The sequence below is a fragment of the Silurus meridionalis genome, chromosome 5 (genome assembly GCF_014805685.1).
Source record: "Silurus meridionalis isolate SWU-2019-XX chromosome 5, ASM1480568v1, whole genome shotgun sequence".
NCBI classification, from domain to species: domain Eukaryota; kingdom Metazoa; phylum Chordata; class Actinopteri; order Siluriformes; family Siluridae; genus Silurus; species Silurus meridionalis.
In genome coordinates, this window is record NC_060888.1 from 26,599,269 (window position 1) to 26,614,268 (window position 15,000).

The following is a 15,000-nucleotide window of genomic DNA, read 5'->3' on the forward strand; positions in this document are numbered from 1 at the left end:
GAGAGAAAGAAAGAGATGGACAGATGGAGATGAAGTGGTAGAAATCCCTTATCCTGCTGATGATCTATACAATTACTGACACACACACACACACACACACACACACACACACACACACTCTCTCTCTCTCTCTCTCTCATACACACACACACTCTCTTTCTGTCCACATACTGCTGTTTCGTAAAAAAAAATAAATAAATAAATAAATAAATAAATAAATTTCCAGACCACATTGGGAAAGTTGGTCATGTGACACATTCGAATCTCTCATAACAGTTCACAGATATTTTGATGGGAGTCTGAACTTTCTTGACCCCCTGTGGAGAGGGGATGTTCTGTATGAGGCTGGGTTAGAGTAGAGCCTGACAACCGTTTTCTCCGATTCAGCACATAAACCCAGGATTAGGATAAGGATCGGACCTGCTGTGTGCTCGGGGGATTATTCTCGCCCCCGTAGCGCGCGTTAGGTTTCGCACTTTCATTCACTCGGAGTAAATGTCTTTATAACACGCTAAGGAATTCACGGTTACCTGCACAGGAACATACGCTGCATTAACACCAAAAGTATTGGGACACCCGACTTGGGACACTCGACCCTGATCCAGCACGACAATACCCCTGTGCACAAAGCCAGATTCATGAAGATCTGCTTTCCATGGGTTGGAATGGAAGATCTCCTGCTATAGAGCTCTAACTCTATTAAACACTCTTGGGGTGAAGGTGAACACTGACTGCACCCCAGGCCTCCTCACCTTCTCAACTACATCAGTACCTGACTACACTAACACCCCTGTGGCTAAAATAATCTCCACTAAATCTAGTGGAACATCTTCCCAGAAGAGTGGAGGTTATTATGGGAGCAAATAAGGACTAATGGTATGTTCACAAAGAAGCACATACCAATCACATGATCAAGTCTAGACAAACTTTCAGCCATAGTGTGCACGTGTGTGTGTGTGTGTGTGTGTGTGTGTGTGTGTGTGTGTGTATACCTCTCTTTTCAGTTTTCTGTTTTCTTTTTCAGCCTCATCTGCTCGCTGTGTCATCTAGTGGACAGAAATCACACTCGATGACAAAACAATATGCTTCCACTTACTAACAAATACAGATAAACAGAAAGACGGACAGATAAACATTCAAAAAGAAAGACAGATAGATAAAACAGAGACAGGAAGACAGAAAAAGAGGAACAGAAAAATCAATGGACATTCAAAAAGACAGAAAGAGAGGTGAACAGAGATACAGATTAAAAAATGCATTTTCAAAAAAAGACAGACAGGTGGACATTTGGGGGAAAAAAAAGACAGATGAACAGAGAAACAAACAGCCAGATGGACATCTTAAACAGACAGACAGATAGATGGACATTTAAACAGACATATAGATAAACAGAGAGACAGACAGATAAACAGAGATACAAACAGATAGTTGGACATTCAAAAAGACAGACAGGTAAACAGAGACACAAAGACAGATGAACAAAAACAGACAGACAGACAGACAGACAGACAGACAGACAGACAGACAGACAGACAGACAGACAGACGGGCAATTAAAAAAGAAAGACAGACAGATAAACATTCAAACAGATGGACAGACAGATAGAGAGATTGACAGGTAAGATGGACATTCAAAAAAGAGAGACAGGCAGCCGGAAAAAAACGAAACAGACAGATAGAAGAACAAACAGAATTACATCATTAAATCTTTTATTATATAAACTGTATATATACACACACACACACACACACACACACACACACACACACTCTTTAGTGTGTGTGATTGAACCCCAGACGTGGCTCTGTAGGAGCTGTGAGCTCGTACCTTCTCGATGTCGTACTTGGCCTTTTCGATGTCCTGAGTGAGCTGGTTAACCTCCTTATCCTTGTGATCCAACTGACTCTCCATCTGGCGGATTTCATCCCGGAGGAAGCGCGTGTCTCTCCACCCCGCAGACATCTGAGACGACCGCACGAGATTACTGTTACACAAAACTCAATCACGGACAAGCAGCCTTTACCTCCACCCTGCACCCTTCAGCAGTCCTGAATAGAACACGTCCTGATTACGGGACGTTTTATAAACGTACAAACAGACGACAGCTCGCAGTCATGTGGGATTAGCAAACTAATCTGAGTCATCAGTGAGGTGGAGAGAGCGCCCATTTCAGCCCAAATATCAGGGGTGTTTACACAATTTCACAAACTCAGCCATGTTACAGCGCCTCTAGAGTACAAAGGGTTAAGGGGCCTTGCTCAAGGGCCCCACAGTGGCCGCTTGGTGATACCAGGCCTTGAACCTCCGACCTTCAGAACAAATATTGATTTAGATTTTTTTTCTTTATTTACTTTGTATTTTGTAAATAGATAGATAGATAGATAGATAGATAGATAGATAGATAGATAGATAGATAGATAGATAGATAGAGAGAACAAACAGGTGGATCGATAGACAGACAGACAAATGGATTGATCAATGAATAGACAGACAGACAGACAGACAGACAGACAGACAGACAGATAGATGTATAAAACCATAGAAAGAAGGATGGATAGATGGATGAACAGATAAGGAAAGGAGCAGCTAATAGATTATTGGTTAGATGTACAAATAGATAGATAGATAGATGATAGAGACAAATAGATTAATAGACAGACAGATGAATGGATGGATGCATGGAAAAATGGACAAGTAGATCGATAAATTAATTGATGTATAGATAGATGAAGAGACAGATGGAAGGATGGAGAGATAGACAGCTCAGTGAAAGAGTTCATGTTCAGACCTCCAGCTCTGCCTCCAGCTCAGAGATCTTGGTTTTCAGCAGCTTTTCTGTTTAAAGATAAACCGATAAATTTAGTTGATAATCCTGTGATGGACATTCGATTGAAATCTCATCTCTCAGAGAAGAACGCTGTACCTATTCTCGCCTGCTCCTGGCCGGCATTTTGCATGACGTCGTCCACACAGGAGAGTTCCGACAGCTTGACCTGCGCACAGGGAGAACACGGGGAGAACACGGGGAGAACACGGGGAGAACACGGGGAGAACACAAGGAGGACACGGGGAGAACACAAGGAGGACACGGGGAGAACACAAGGAGGACACGGGGAGAACACGGGGAGAACACAAGGAGGACACGGGGAGAATACAAGGAGGACACGGGGAGAACACAAGGAGAACACAAGGAGGACACGGGAGAACACGGGAGAACACGGGAGAACACGGGAGAACACGGGAGAACACGGAGAACACGGGAGAACAGGAGAACACAGGAGAACACAGGAGAACACAGGGGAGAACACAGGGAGAACACAGGGGAGAACGCAGGGAGAACACAGTGAGAACACAGTGAGAACACAGTGAGAACACAGTGAGAACACATACACTGTCCTGAAAACCAGACCTTTAAAAAGAAAATCAAAGAAACAAACAGCCCCGAGTGAACTTTCTTACCTCGAGTAAACGCTGGAAGATTTTGAACAGGTGCACCGTTCTCTTCCACTCGTTCTCCTTCAGGTCTTTTGAGTGAATCTGTAGAAGTAAAAGGAAGATGAATTGAATCTCTCACACACCCCGGGAAGGCAGTGGATCCACAGAATCCGACCCTGGAAGCGCAGTGTGTGCAGTGCGGGGCTCTGGGTCTGGGATATTGCTAATTTCACGTCAGTCAACGTTCTAATCGGTAAGATTTGTGTTGTACAGGAGGGTGCCAATACTTTTATACCCAGTGTATAATTTAATAATAAAATACAAAAAATAGTACACACAGATACAGGAGTCTTTTACTGTGTTTGTCTTCTAATCAACAGATACAACATGAGATAGATAGATAGATAGATAGATAGATAGATAGATAGATAGATAGATAGATAGATAGATAGATAGACAGACAGACAGACAGACAGACATAGATAGATAGATAGATAGATAGATAGATAGATAGACAGACAGACATAATTAAATAGATAGATAGATAGATAGATAGATAGATAGATAGATAGATAGACAGACAGACATAAATAGATAGATAGATAGATAGATAGATAGATAGATAGATAGATAGATAGATAGATAGACAGACAGACAGACATAATTAAATAGATAGATAGATAGATAGATAGATAGATAGATAGATAGATAGATAGATAGATAGATAGATAATTAAATGGACAGACAGACAGACAGACAAACATTTAGATAGATAGATAGATAGATAGATAGATAGATAGATAGATAGATAGATAGATAGATAGATAGATAAATATGGACAGACAGCCAGATAGAGAAATACAGACACACAGAAAGAGAGAGAGAGAGAGAGAGAGAGAGAGAGAGAGAGAGAGACTTCTTCAGTTCATCTACATCAGTATCTGACTTTACTAACGACCTCGTATCAGAGCACACATCTCCATAAACTCCAGTGGAACATCTTTCCAGAAGAGTGGAGTTTATTACAACAGCAAATGGAGAACGAGATGTTTATCATCAGGCTGTTGACAGACTTTTTTTATTGATTGTTTACGACAATCCCATCGGTGACACACGTTATGTCGAGCGCCGATATTTCTGATTAATATTCGCAGGTCTCAGTACCTTCAGAATCATGTCGCAGATCTTCTTTTCATCATTTCCCATATTGTCAGGGTCGACCCTCATGATGAAGGGCCAGTCTGCTGCTGGGGGCATCCTGCTCCTGTTCTCTGCTCTGTGAAAGCAGGACACTGGCGGTTCAGAGGTGGTGATGTGGGAAAGTTAACACGGAGTAGGGACGTGTTGATGGGACATTGTGGAACAAACTTCTGCAGGTCAAAGCACAGAAAAACTCATTACCACCATCATCATCATCATCATCCTCCTCCTCCTCCTGCTCCAAAAGATGCTCTACAGCAGGTATTACAGCATCACACACACTCCTTTATTCCCTTTTCAAGTTTCACACACTAATACACAACATCTACAACACATTTTATACAAATTATAGAGGAATAAAAAACATAAAACTGATGAAATAATGATCCACCTTCTGTTCCTGGCGCGTTCACAGCTAGCATAAACCAAGATTAGCACCTGAGAAAAGCTACATTACATGTCAAAATCTTCACGCGCCCTCAAATGTGTGTAAAATAATATTCCTAATCAAAGAGAAAAATACAATAACAATGATACTATAATAAACCATGTAATTATTTTAACAATAAAACTTTTTAAACACGACTTGCTAGTTCAAACGGTCCATAATCCCAAGGTTGCCAGGCAACCGCCGCACACAGTCGTATTTCGGTTGCAGCGAGTCGTGAACTATTGTTATTTTTTGCGACAGTGTCGTAAATCCCCGTATAAATCACTTTCTGTCAAAACAAAAGCAAACTTTTTCTTTTTTCTTAAGATTAATCTCGTTAATTAGGAAATTGCAGGAAAGGGTTATACAATTCGATACAATTAAAAGGAAAAGAAATGATTTTTTTCTTATTAAAGAATGAATGGTATCAGTGTGATTGTTTTGTTAGAAATAAAACTAAAATCCCTTTCTGTCAAAAAAAAAAAAATTAACCCTTTTATCTTTTGGGTTTTTGTTTTACACAAGTTTTTACAATTAAAAGGATTATACATGATTTTTTAATAAATGGTATCAGTGTAAGGAGTTAATATTTTAAAAGAAATAAAACCAGAATATGTAAGATCATTACGAGAAAATATAATGATCACATACAAGTGCATGAATAGAGGATTCTTTTACATTTATTAGAAAGAGAGAAAGACAACTAGCCAAAAATAAAAGGAAAAGTAAATCAAATATCACATGAAATCTTTTTAAACTCAATGAAATTCAGTCACTAGTGAATGTTTTTTTACACTAATAACTGAACAACCGTAAAAAATATCAAGTAAATTCAACTGATTTTATTTAATTGAATTAATGCAATGCATTTGATTATATCATATTATATTTGTAATTATATTATATATTAGAGGGGCTGCACATGCAGAACGTTTCAGAGACAAAGTGAGAGCGTGACCGAGAAGAAGAAGATACATTTATTTGTTTTGTTTTTTATTTAATCTTCCTCTTCTCTTCTTCTTCTTCTTTCAGCTTCTCCCATTAGGGGGCGCCACAGCGGATCATCCGTCTCCATACCCCCTGTCCTCTACATCTGCCTCTTTCAAACCAACTACCTGCATGTCTTCCCTCACCACATCCATAAACCTCCTCCTTGGTCTTCCTCTTTTCCTCCTTCCTGGTGGCTCCATCTTCAGCATTCTCCTACTGATATACCCCATGTCCCTCCTCTGCACATGTCCAAACCATCTCAATCTCACCTCCCTCACCTTGTCTCCAAAACGTCCTACATGCGCTGTCCCTCTTATAAACCCATTTCTAATCCTATCCATCGTCGTCATTCCAAATGAACATCTCAACATCTCCTGTCTTTTACTCAATGCCACTGTCTGTGAACCCAGGTACCTGAACTCCTCCACCTTCTCCACATCTTCTCCCTGCAACCGCACCCCTCCACTGCCCTCCCTCTCATTCACACACATGTACTCTGTCTTACTCCTACTGACTTTCATTCCCCTTCTCTCCAGCACGTAACTCCACCACTCCAGGCTCCTCTCCACCTGCTCCCTACTCTCACCACAAATAACAATATCATCCACAAACATTATAATCCATGGAGACTCCTGTCTGACCTCGTCCATCAACCTGTCAATCACCACTGCAAACAGGAAAGGGCTCAGAACCAATCCTTGATGCAGTCCAACCTCCACCTCGAACCAGTCTGTCGTTCCTACTGCACACTTCACTGCTGTATATATATATATATATATATATATATATATATATATATATATATATATATATATATATATACACACACACACGTACTTTTTAAAAGTATGCATTATTAATTTTTATTTATTTAAGTTTTTAGGAACTCAAACTAAAACGTACATCAGATATCTATGTATGTTTATATATCTATTTAAACATTTTTTCGATTTTTAACAAAAAACCCGAATAATAATAATAATAATAATAATAATAATAATAACAAAAGAAGAAGAATAGCAATAATAAAACTTTTTCTTAAAAAAAATCACCGTCTCTCTATACATGATTAATAGCGGCCTGGCGCGCATGCGCAGACCCCGTGCACATGGCGGCGCTAACGCTCCGTGACCCGGATGTTATTGGCGCGGTCAGCGGACTAGTCTTCGGGCTGCCGTTATCATATAAAAAGGTGACAGCGTAGTGAAAAAACGCCTTTAAACACATCAGATTCACCCAGATCCGCTTCTGGAAGTCATGCCGAGGTGAGTACGAGCTGTTAAACCTGAACAAATAAGCAGTCACGTTACAAACAACCAGAATTTAAATGTCGTTCACCGGCTGTAGGCGATACAATAGGTGTTGAAACAGTGGGCTGTCTTTCAAATCACTTCATGCGCCCTTTTTTTAGTGCACTCCGTTTTGTATTACATTGAGGAGGGATGTACACTTTATCTAGTGCCTTAAATAGCAGTTTGGGATTCGGCCAGCATTTGGGCTTCTTGCTAGCTTTCTTTGGGTGGTGATTGAGTTAAAACAGGTGTGTGTGTGTGTGTGTGTTCAGATTTTACAGATTAGTAATTATAAAAAAATATGTAGCTGAATGTTGTTTTCTTTTTTTCATCAAAACATATACATTTCTAGTGCATTTTAGTACAAAACCTGGTATTTATAATGTAATTAGTACAAATAATGTCTTTATAACAGCCTTTATATGTACATTATACATTAGGCAGACACCCCTTTATAGTCATGTCCACAGACAGACGGACAGACAGACAGACAGACAGATAGATATTAAGCAGTAATTAAATATGTATATACAAGTTATATTAGTGCAGGATAAATAGGAATTTACAGATGATGTATAGATATGTAGATTGTGTGGATTACACAATAAATACACTATAATACACCGATCGGCCATAACATTATGACCACCTGCATAATATTGTGTTGGTCCCCCTTTTACTGCTTGAACAGTCGTGACCCATCGATCATCAGCAGCATGAACTTCTTCAGCAGTTTGAGCTGCAGGAGCTCGTCTGTTAGATCGGACCACACGGACCAGCCTTCGCTCCACACGTGCATCAATGACCCTCGGTCGCTCACGACCCTGTCACGTGTTCACCACTGTTTTTTCCTTGGAGCACTTTTGATAGATTCTGACCACTGCAGACCAGGAACATCCCACAAGAGCTCCTTCCACAACAATGTTATGAAAAGAAAAATAAATCCCCGTGTCGAGGAGAAAAAAGTCTCAAAGTTTGATTGGAAAAAAGTTGCAATGTTGTTAGGAGAAAAGTCGTAATGTTACGAGTGGGGAAAAAAAAAAGTTGCAATGTCGCGAAGGGGGGAAAGTTGCAAGGTGTTTTTTCTTCTAAACATTGTGACTTTTCCCCGCAATGTTGAGAGGAAAAAAGTTGCAATGTTGTGAGGAGAAAAAGTTGCAATGTTACGGGGAGTCGCAATGTCGTGTGGAGAAAAGTCGCAATGTCGTGTGGAGAAAAGTCGCAATGTCGTGTGGGGAAAAGTCGCAATGTCGTGTGGGGAAAAGTCGCAATGTCATGAGGGGAAAAGTCGCAATGTCGTGTGGAGAAAAGTCGCAATGTCGTGTGGAGAAAAGTCGCAATGTCGTGTGGAGAAAAGTCGCAATGTCGTGAGGGGAAAAGTCGCAATGTCGTGAGGGGAAAAGTCGCAATGTCGTGAGGGGAAAAGTCGCAATGTCGTGAGGGGGAAAAGTCGCAATGTTACGAGTGGTGGGGGGAAACGCAATGTAGTGAGGAGAAAAGTCGCATTGTTTTAAGGAGAAAAGCCGCAGTGTCGTGTGGAGAAAAGCCGCAGTGTCGTGTGGAGAAAAGCCGAGTGTCGTGTGGAGAAAAGCCGCAGTGTCGTGTGGAGAAAAGCCGCAGTGTCGTGTGGAGAAAAGCCGCAGTGTCGTGTGGAGAAAAGCCGCAGTGTCGTGTGGAGAAAAGCCGCAGTGTCGTAGTGGAGAAAAGTCGCATTGTTTTAGGGAGAAAAGTCGCAGTGTCGTGTGGAGAAAAGTCGCAGTGTCGTGTGGAGAAAAGTCGCAGTGTCGTGTGGAGAAAAGTCGCAGTGTCGTGTGGAGAAAAGTCGCAGTGTCGTGTGGAGAAAAGTCGCAGTGTCGTGTGGAGAAAAGTCGCAGTGTCGTGTGGAGAAAAGTCGTGTGGAGAAAAGCCGCAGTGTCGTGTGGAGAAAAGCCGCAGTGTCGAGTGGAGAAAAGCTGCAGTGTCGAGTGGAGAAAAGTCGCAGTGTTGTGTGGAGAAAAGTCGCAGTGTTGTCAGAGGAAAAAGTTGCACCAACGGCGAGTGGAAAAAATATCTAACATATTGCTAAAAATCGACATTAACATTTTGAAATTGCCCTGATGAGGCTAAAATTGCATTGTAGTGTTTTTAAGAAAGTTAATAATGTGGTTCAGGTCAGCTCAAACACCATGTTTTTATTTTATTTTATTTTTATTAACACCAATAATAATCCAGTTTTCTCAGAGTTGTAATGATTTCTGTCCTCCTCAGTGCTCAGTGAAGAGTCTCTGTGACGATGGCTGTGGTGTCGTGGAAGGAGACGTGTCTGCTCACAACGCTGGTGCTGGGCTGCTACTGGAACAGCCTGCTATGCAGCTTCGTGTTCGACGACGTCTCCGCCATCTTGGACAACAAGGACCTTCGTCCCTCGACTCCGATTCAAAACCTGTTTCTCAATGACTTTTGGGGGACCCCTATGGCAGAGGTGGGTTCGATTTCATACACTGTATGGCCAAAAGTTTGTGGACACCAGACCATAAGATCTCATTCCACAGTCTTCATTTGATGTTAATATATAATAATAACCTCCACTTTTCTGTGAAGATGTTCTACAAGATTAAACAGCAAGGGTGTTAATAAAAGGTCTAGGGGGAAGCAATCAGCGTTCACATTCATCCCTAACAATTCCAAAAGGGTGGGAAATCTTCATGGAGCTGACTTTGTGCACTGTCATGCTGGAACAGCTTTGGGTCTCCTAGATTAAGTGAAGTGAAAAAGACACGCTACTACATCCAAAGACGTCCTGATGTATGATTTTGCAAAGAAATCCAGTTTCCCCCATTTAATTAACTTTTTTTCGACCAGGAGCGGAGCCATAAATCCTACAGGCCGCTCACCGTGCTCACCTTCCGCCTGAACTACCTGCTGAGTGAGCTGAGTCCGGCATCCTACCACCTTCTCAACGTGGCTCTTCACGCGGCCGTGTGCGTCCTCTTCCTGCGCTTCTGCCGCCTGATGATGGACCGTACCACCAGCCTGGTGGCCGCTCTGCTGTTTGCCGTCCATCCGATCCACACCGAGGCTGTGAGTACCAAAACGGTTGATTTGTTCTAAATACTATTAGTTTTACATTCAAATTGTAAAATAGCAGCAAGTTAACGAAAGTAAACGAAACTGAAATGATCTTTGCTTTCACTCGACATCGTTTTCAGTTATAAAAAGGAGCGAAACAGCTTTAATGCAGTCAGTCAGCACGTCCTACAAACTCTCAGGAGGCAGATCCCAAACACCAACGGAAAAGTTGCTAGCAAGCGGAAAATCCAATCTAAAAAAAGGGAAAAAAAACTCACGTTTTTGTACTTTGATCATTTACATATTTCTCTGAGATTCCTCCTCTACGTTTAAAGTCTCATTTACCTTATTAGCATATTCGCATATTCGCAATAAATCAATTTGCATCGACCGATACCTTTTTCTTTATTGGAGTCTCGCACATCTCCTCCTCATCCTAGTTACATATTTATGTGACTTTTTCCTGTTTTCCGACACCCAGTTTAAAAACATCAATTGTTTTTCTTGCGCCCCAACAATCCGTCTGCTCTTTTCTGACACCATATTTCGTTTTCTGACCTTCAATGTTTTTTTCTTATTCCTTTTATTTAAAATTTACTTACTTTAATTTATATATAGTTTAATGTAGGGGTGCAACTAGATTATTTTGATAATCGTTAATCAGACGATTTCCAACCATCCACCAACCCCCCCCAAAAAAAAAAAAAAAAATAATTCATTACTTGGATAAAAAACTAATTACGATAATTAATTTTTTTAAATAAATTTTATTTTAATATCTTTGCCATTTTATAGCTTATAGTGGCTGCTTGTTGAGTGTATGTGGGATTTCTCCTTTCAACAAATTCACTCATGCAGGTTTGCTAAAAAACAAACAAACAAAAAAAAACCCAAAACAAACATTTGAATATGCAAAAAATTGTGTAATTGTGTAAATCAGGATTTGTATTGTTTTTAATGATTTATGCAGATGGCAAGTTGACAACCATGTTTAAGACAGACATTTTGTTTAGTTGTGAAGATGCATCTAAAATATAATTCATTTGATTTTGTATAATCATTTAAATGATATGTGCATAAATTAAATTACAAATGCATTAAATTACAAACACTGATTGTGCAACCTGATGCTCTTGGACCACCACCACTACTAGATTAATAATGCTGAAATTAAGGCTGAATACTAAATAATGCTAGATGATATTTGTATAAGCGGTTTTAATGCTAAGTAAAGCTGGCCTAAGATCATTTCCCTAGATAGACCACCCAATCCACCCAGATCAAACCTGTAGAGCAGCATAATAACTAACTATCCATGTTTGTTCTAGACAGATTAATGGCTAGATTGATGGATAGATAATAGAGGGACAAACAGGTGGACAAATGAATGGACAAGCAGATGGATCAATAGACAGACAGATGGGTGGACGGACGGATGGATGGATGGATAAAAACATAGAAGGATGGCTGGCTGGATAAACCAATAAGAGGAAAGTACCAGCTAATAGATGATTGGATAGATTGATAAATAGATTGATTGATAAATGATGGAGAGACAGACACATATTGATAGAGAGCCAAATGAATGAATGAATGAATGAATGAAGGGCAAAGTAGGTAAATAAAAAGATGGATAGATGAATAGATGGAAAGATAGTTGAACAAATGGGAAAAACAGATGGATTGATAGACAAATGGATGGATGAAAGAGGGACAAATGGGTAGACAGACAGATAGATAGATTGATGGACAGCCAGATGGATACATGGCTGAATAGACGGATGGATGGATGGATGGATGGATAAACGTATATAGGAAAGGACCAGCTGATAGATGATTGGATGGATGAACAAATAGATTGATGAATAGATAATGGAGGGACAGACAGATAGATTGATAGACAGACAGATGAATGAATGGACAAGTAAATAGACAGATGGCTAGAAAAATGGATAGAAAGACAGAGAGGAGAGGACCAGCTTATAAATTGTTGGATAGACGGATCTACAGCCACACGAATGGATGGATGAATGGACAAGAAGACAGATCTTTTTGCAGCAGCTTTTCTGTTTAATGGTTAAGATTATGGTCTGTCTGTCCGAGTTCCATCTTAAATAAAGAGTAGTGGGTCTGTACCACAAACAGGAACGCAAGCCCAAGCCATGAAGAATCCGCCACGATGTCTTCACAGATGAGTTAGCTTGCTTTGGATCATGAGCAGATCCTTTCTTTCACCACGATTTGTATCAAGTTATTTTTTGTACTTCTCTAGAGGTTGTTTGTTTCTTTGCAAATTCCAATTTGTTATTTCAGATTCTTCGTGCTGATAAGTGGTTGTCGTAAGGCCTCTATGTTTCTGCTATTCTTTGAATTGTAATACCCTCATACCTGCCTGGGGGAGGCTTTGGATCATGTCATTGACTGACTTATTGTTTCTCTCTTCAATGTCATCAGCTGCTGTTGGTTTTGTATTTTTATTTTTTTTATTTTTTTTTTTTATTTTTTTTAGTAAATCAGTGGCTTCTTTCTTATTCAGGACATTACAATATATTGTATTTGCTACACTAACTTGGCTCTGGTAGATTTTTCATTTTTTCTCAGCTTTAAATTATTAACTTTTCTCCCATAGTCATCTCTCTGGTCCTCATGTTGGTTTATCCTTTTATTTTTTGTACAGTCCAAACCAATGGCTCAGATCAAAAGTATTCATTCAGAGCAACTATTTGTTTGAATAATCTATTAGGACACACCTGGGCAGCAAGAAACACCTGTTGGTACATGCTCCAGTGTTTATGATAACTTGGAAAGATAGGAGGTTTAACCGGAAGGTGCCGTGGCCATGTTCTAAGCTGTTTAATGGTTCTAACAATCTTCAACACTGGCATTAAAAACTTCGAGGGTAGAAATGAAATGAATTGTTGTGCAGGTCAAGCTTTTTCAACTCTTTTCAAAAAGAAAGAAAGGTGCTTTTAAATGTGTACTTTTCATAGCACAGTGAAATTCTTTCTTGTTAGGGTTGTTAGGAAGCTGGGCTCAGAACGCAGGACAAAAGAGGACAAAATTGCTAAAATTGTCAAAAATTTCAGATCGTCTTTCGGCATCGACGGACACTGAAACAGAAAGCTCCTGGCTCCGACCTCAAATCACGAAACGCTGCTCGTTCGCTATATTATACGTAGTAAAATTGCTTGGTTTTGTACCAAGAATCAAGTTATGTACTCTATTGTGTTAACAAATGACAATATACTACACCATACTGATCACTATTCTTTAAGACTTCAAGAGTTACGACGGGGTCCTCAGAACAAATCTCCAGTCAGGGACCTGTACATTTGAGTAATTAGCAGCTTTTTGCTGCACGTTGGCCTTTTTGAAGATTAGGGCCAAGAAGCGCATTTCTGTTTTGACCATTTTTATGAATAATATGAATATAAAAGAGGCGAAATCAAAACCTTTAACGCAACGCAGAATTATTCACGTCATCCTTTCTTTACTCAGATATAAAAAACTAAAGAAATAAAAAAAAAAAAAAAAACTCACCCGAAAAATATTTCTTAATACCTAAACATTTGTTTTACTGATCGTCTCGAATCAGCACCAAAATCCGCCATGATGACGCATCCGTCAATTAAAACCGTCCGTGTGGAAACATAGCAAAAAGTCAGTTTGGTGTCCTGATGATTTACGTCATTTAAAACACCATTATTACTTTAAAACATTGACAAGGATGTTTTGTCTTCATGCTCTGGTTGAGTTTACATATGAATGCTTTATGCAAATGTATTTGTCCATGTTGATTAGAGTTTTAAAAACCTTAAGTATTCATTTAATGGCACTTTTTTTTATTTTTTTTATCTGTTCTAAATGTACATTAAGTGGCAATTAATCACGAGTTAACTAAATATTTCCGGTGATTGGCAGCCCTAGTGAGGACATTTGAAGATAGCCATATTTGTTACAAACATAATTATATGCAGAAACAACTTGCAGTAAAATGTAAATCTGATTGGCTGCTCAGAAATTTGTGCGTTGGATAAAAGGGACTATAAATAGAAAATCTGAGGAAAAAGAGAGGACATGTGAAAATGTTTTAGATTATGGTGAGTGTAACGTATTTAAAGAAAAAAAAAGTGCAAATATATTTAAACATACAAAATGTAATATGGTATATGAGATTTATGTGAAATATTAACACTTTAAATTAAGATTACATGTGTAACATTAACAGAAATATATACACTGGAACCCACTTATCTTGACCTCGGTTATCTCGACAACCCTATTAAGTCGACGTTTTTGAAGTGGAACCGCTAAATTCTCGCTTTGTCTCAGCATTTTTTATCGGTTATGTCGACTTTTTTATGTCGCCGAACCCTGATATCTTGAGCACAAGGGGGGAAAAATTTGCCATTTAACGTCGGTTATCTCGGTGCAGCCGCAGAAGAACTCGCGGAAGTGGTGGAAAAATCAAGTCTTACAGCTGCTACAGGTGTTGTATTGTATACTGGTGAATCTCTGCTGTTAGTTAGTGCACATATGCCTTTTGTTGTTAAATGTTATGTGATGAACGGGAGGCGAAAGTAGAAGCGCGGCAATGAACAGGAC

The 15,000-nt window shown here is 39.6% G+C and overlaps 2 protein-coding genes across 5 annotated transcripts in view; one reads left to right on the plus strand and one right to left on the minus strand.

Annotated features, from left to right (window-relative positions):
• The window catches only part of cep290 (centrosomal protein 290), a 35,001-nt gene extending 29,721 nt beyond the window's left edge, over nucleotides 1-5,280 (minus strand). For all 4 annotated transcript variants that reach the window (XM_046849303.1, XM_046849301.1, XM_046849300.1 and 1 more), the window contains exons 1-7: nucleotides 5,027-5,280; nucleotides 4,600-4,805; nucleotides 3,460-3,537; nucleotides 2,924-2,993; nucleotides 2,789-2,835; nucleotides 1,828-1,962; nucleotides 993-1,046 (exon numbers count right to left, since the gene is read on the minus strand). In XM_046849303.1, the coding sequence (XP_046705259.1) occupies nucleotides 993-1,046; nucleotides 1,828-1,962; nucleotides 2,789-2,835; nucleotides 2,924-2,993; nucleotides 3,460-3,537; nucleotides 4,600-4,692 (477 nt within the window). In that variant the 5' untranslated portion in view covers nucleotides 4,693-4,805; nucleotides 5,027-5,280. The remainder of the gene's footprint in view (nucleotides 1-992; nucleotides 1,047-1,827; nucleotides 1,963-2,788; nucleotides 2,836-2,923; nucleotides 2,994-3,459; nucleotides 3,538-4,599; nucleotides 4,806-5,026) is intronic.
• Nucleotides 5,281-7,145: 1,865 nt separating this feature from the next.
• The window catches only part of tmtc3 (transmembrane O-mannosyltransferase targeting cadherins 3), a 45,939-nt gene continuing 38,084 nt past the window's right edge, over nucleotides 7,146-15,000 (plus strand). Inside the window, exons 1-3 of the mRNA XM_046849606.1 lie at nucleotides 7,146-7,320; nucleotides 9,595-9,808; nucleotides 10,189-10,407. Coding sequence (XP_046705562.1) covers nucleotides 9,620-9,808; nucleotides 10,189-10,407 — 408 coding nt within the window. The 5' untranslated portion in view covers nucleotides 7,146-7,320; nucleotides 9,595-9,619. The remainder of the gene's footprint in view (nucleotides 7,321-9,594; nucleotides 9,809-10,188; nucleotides 10,408-15,000) is intronic.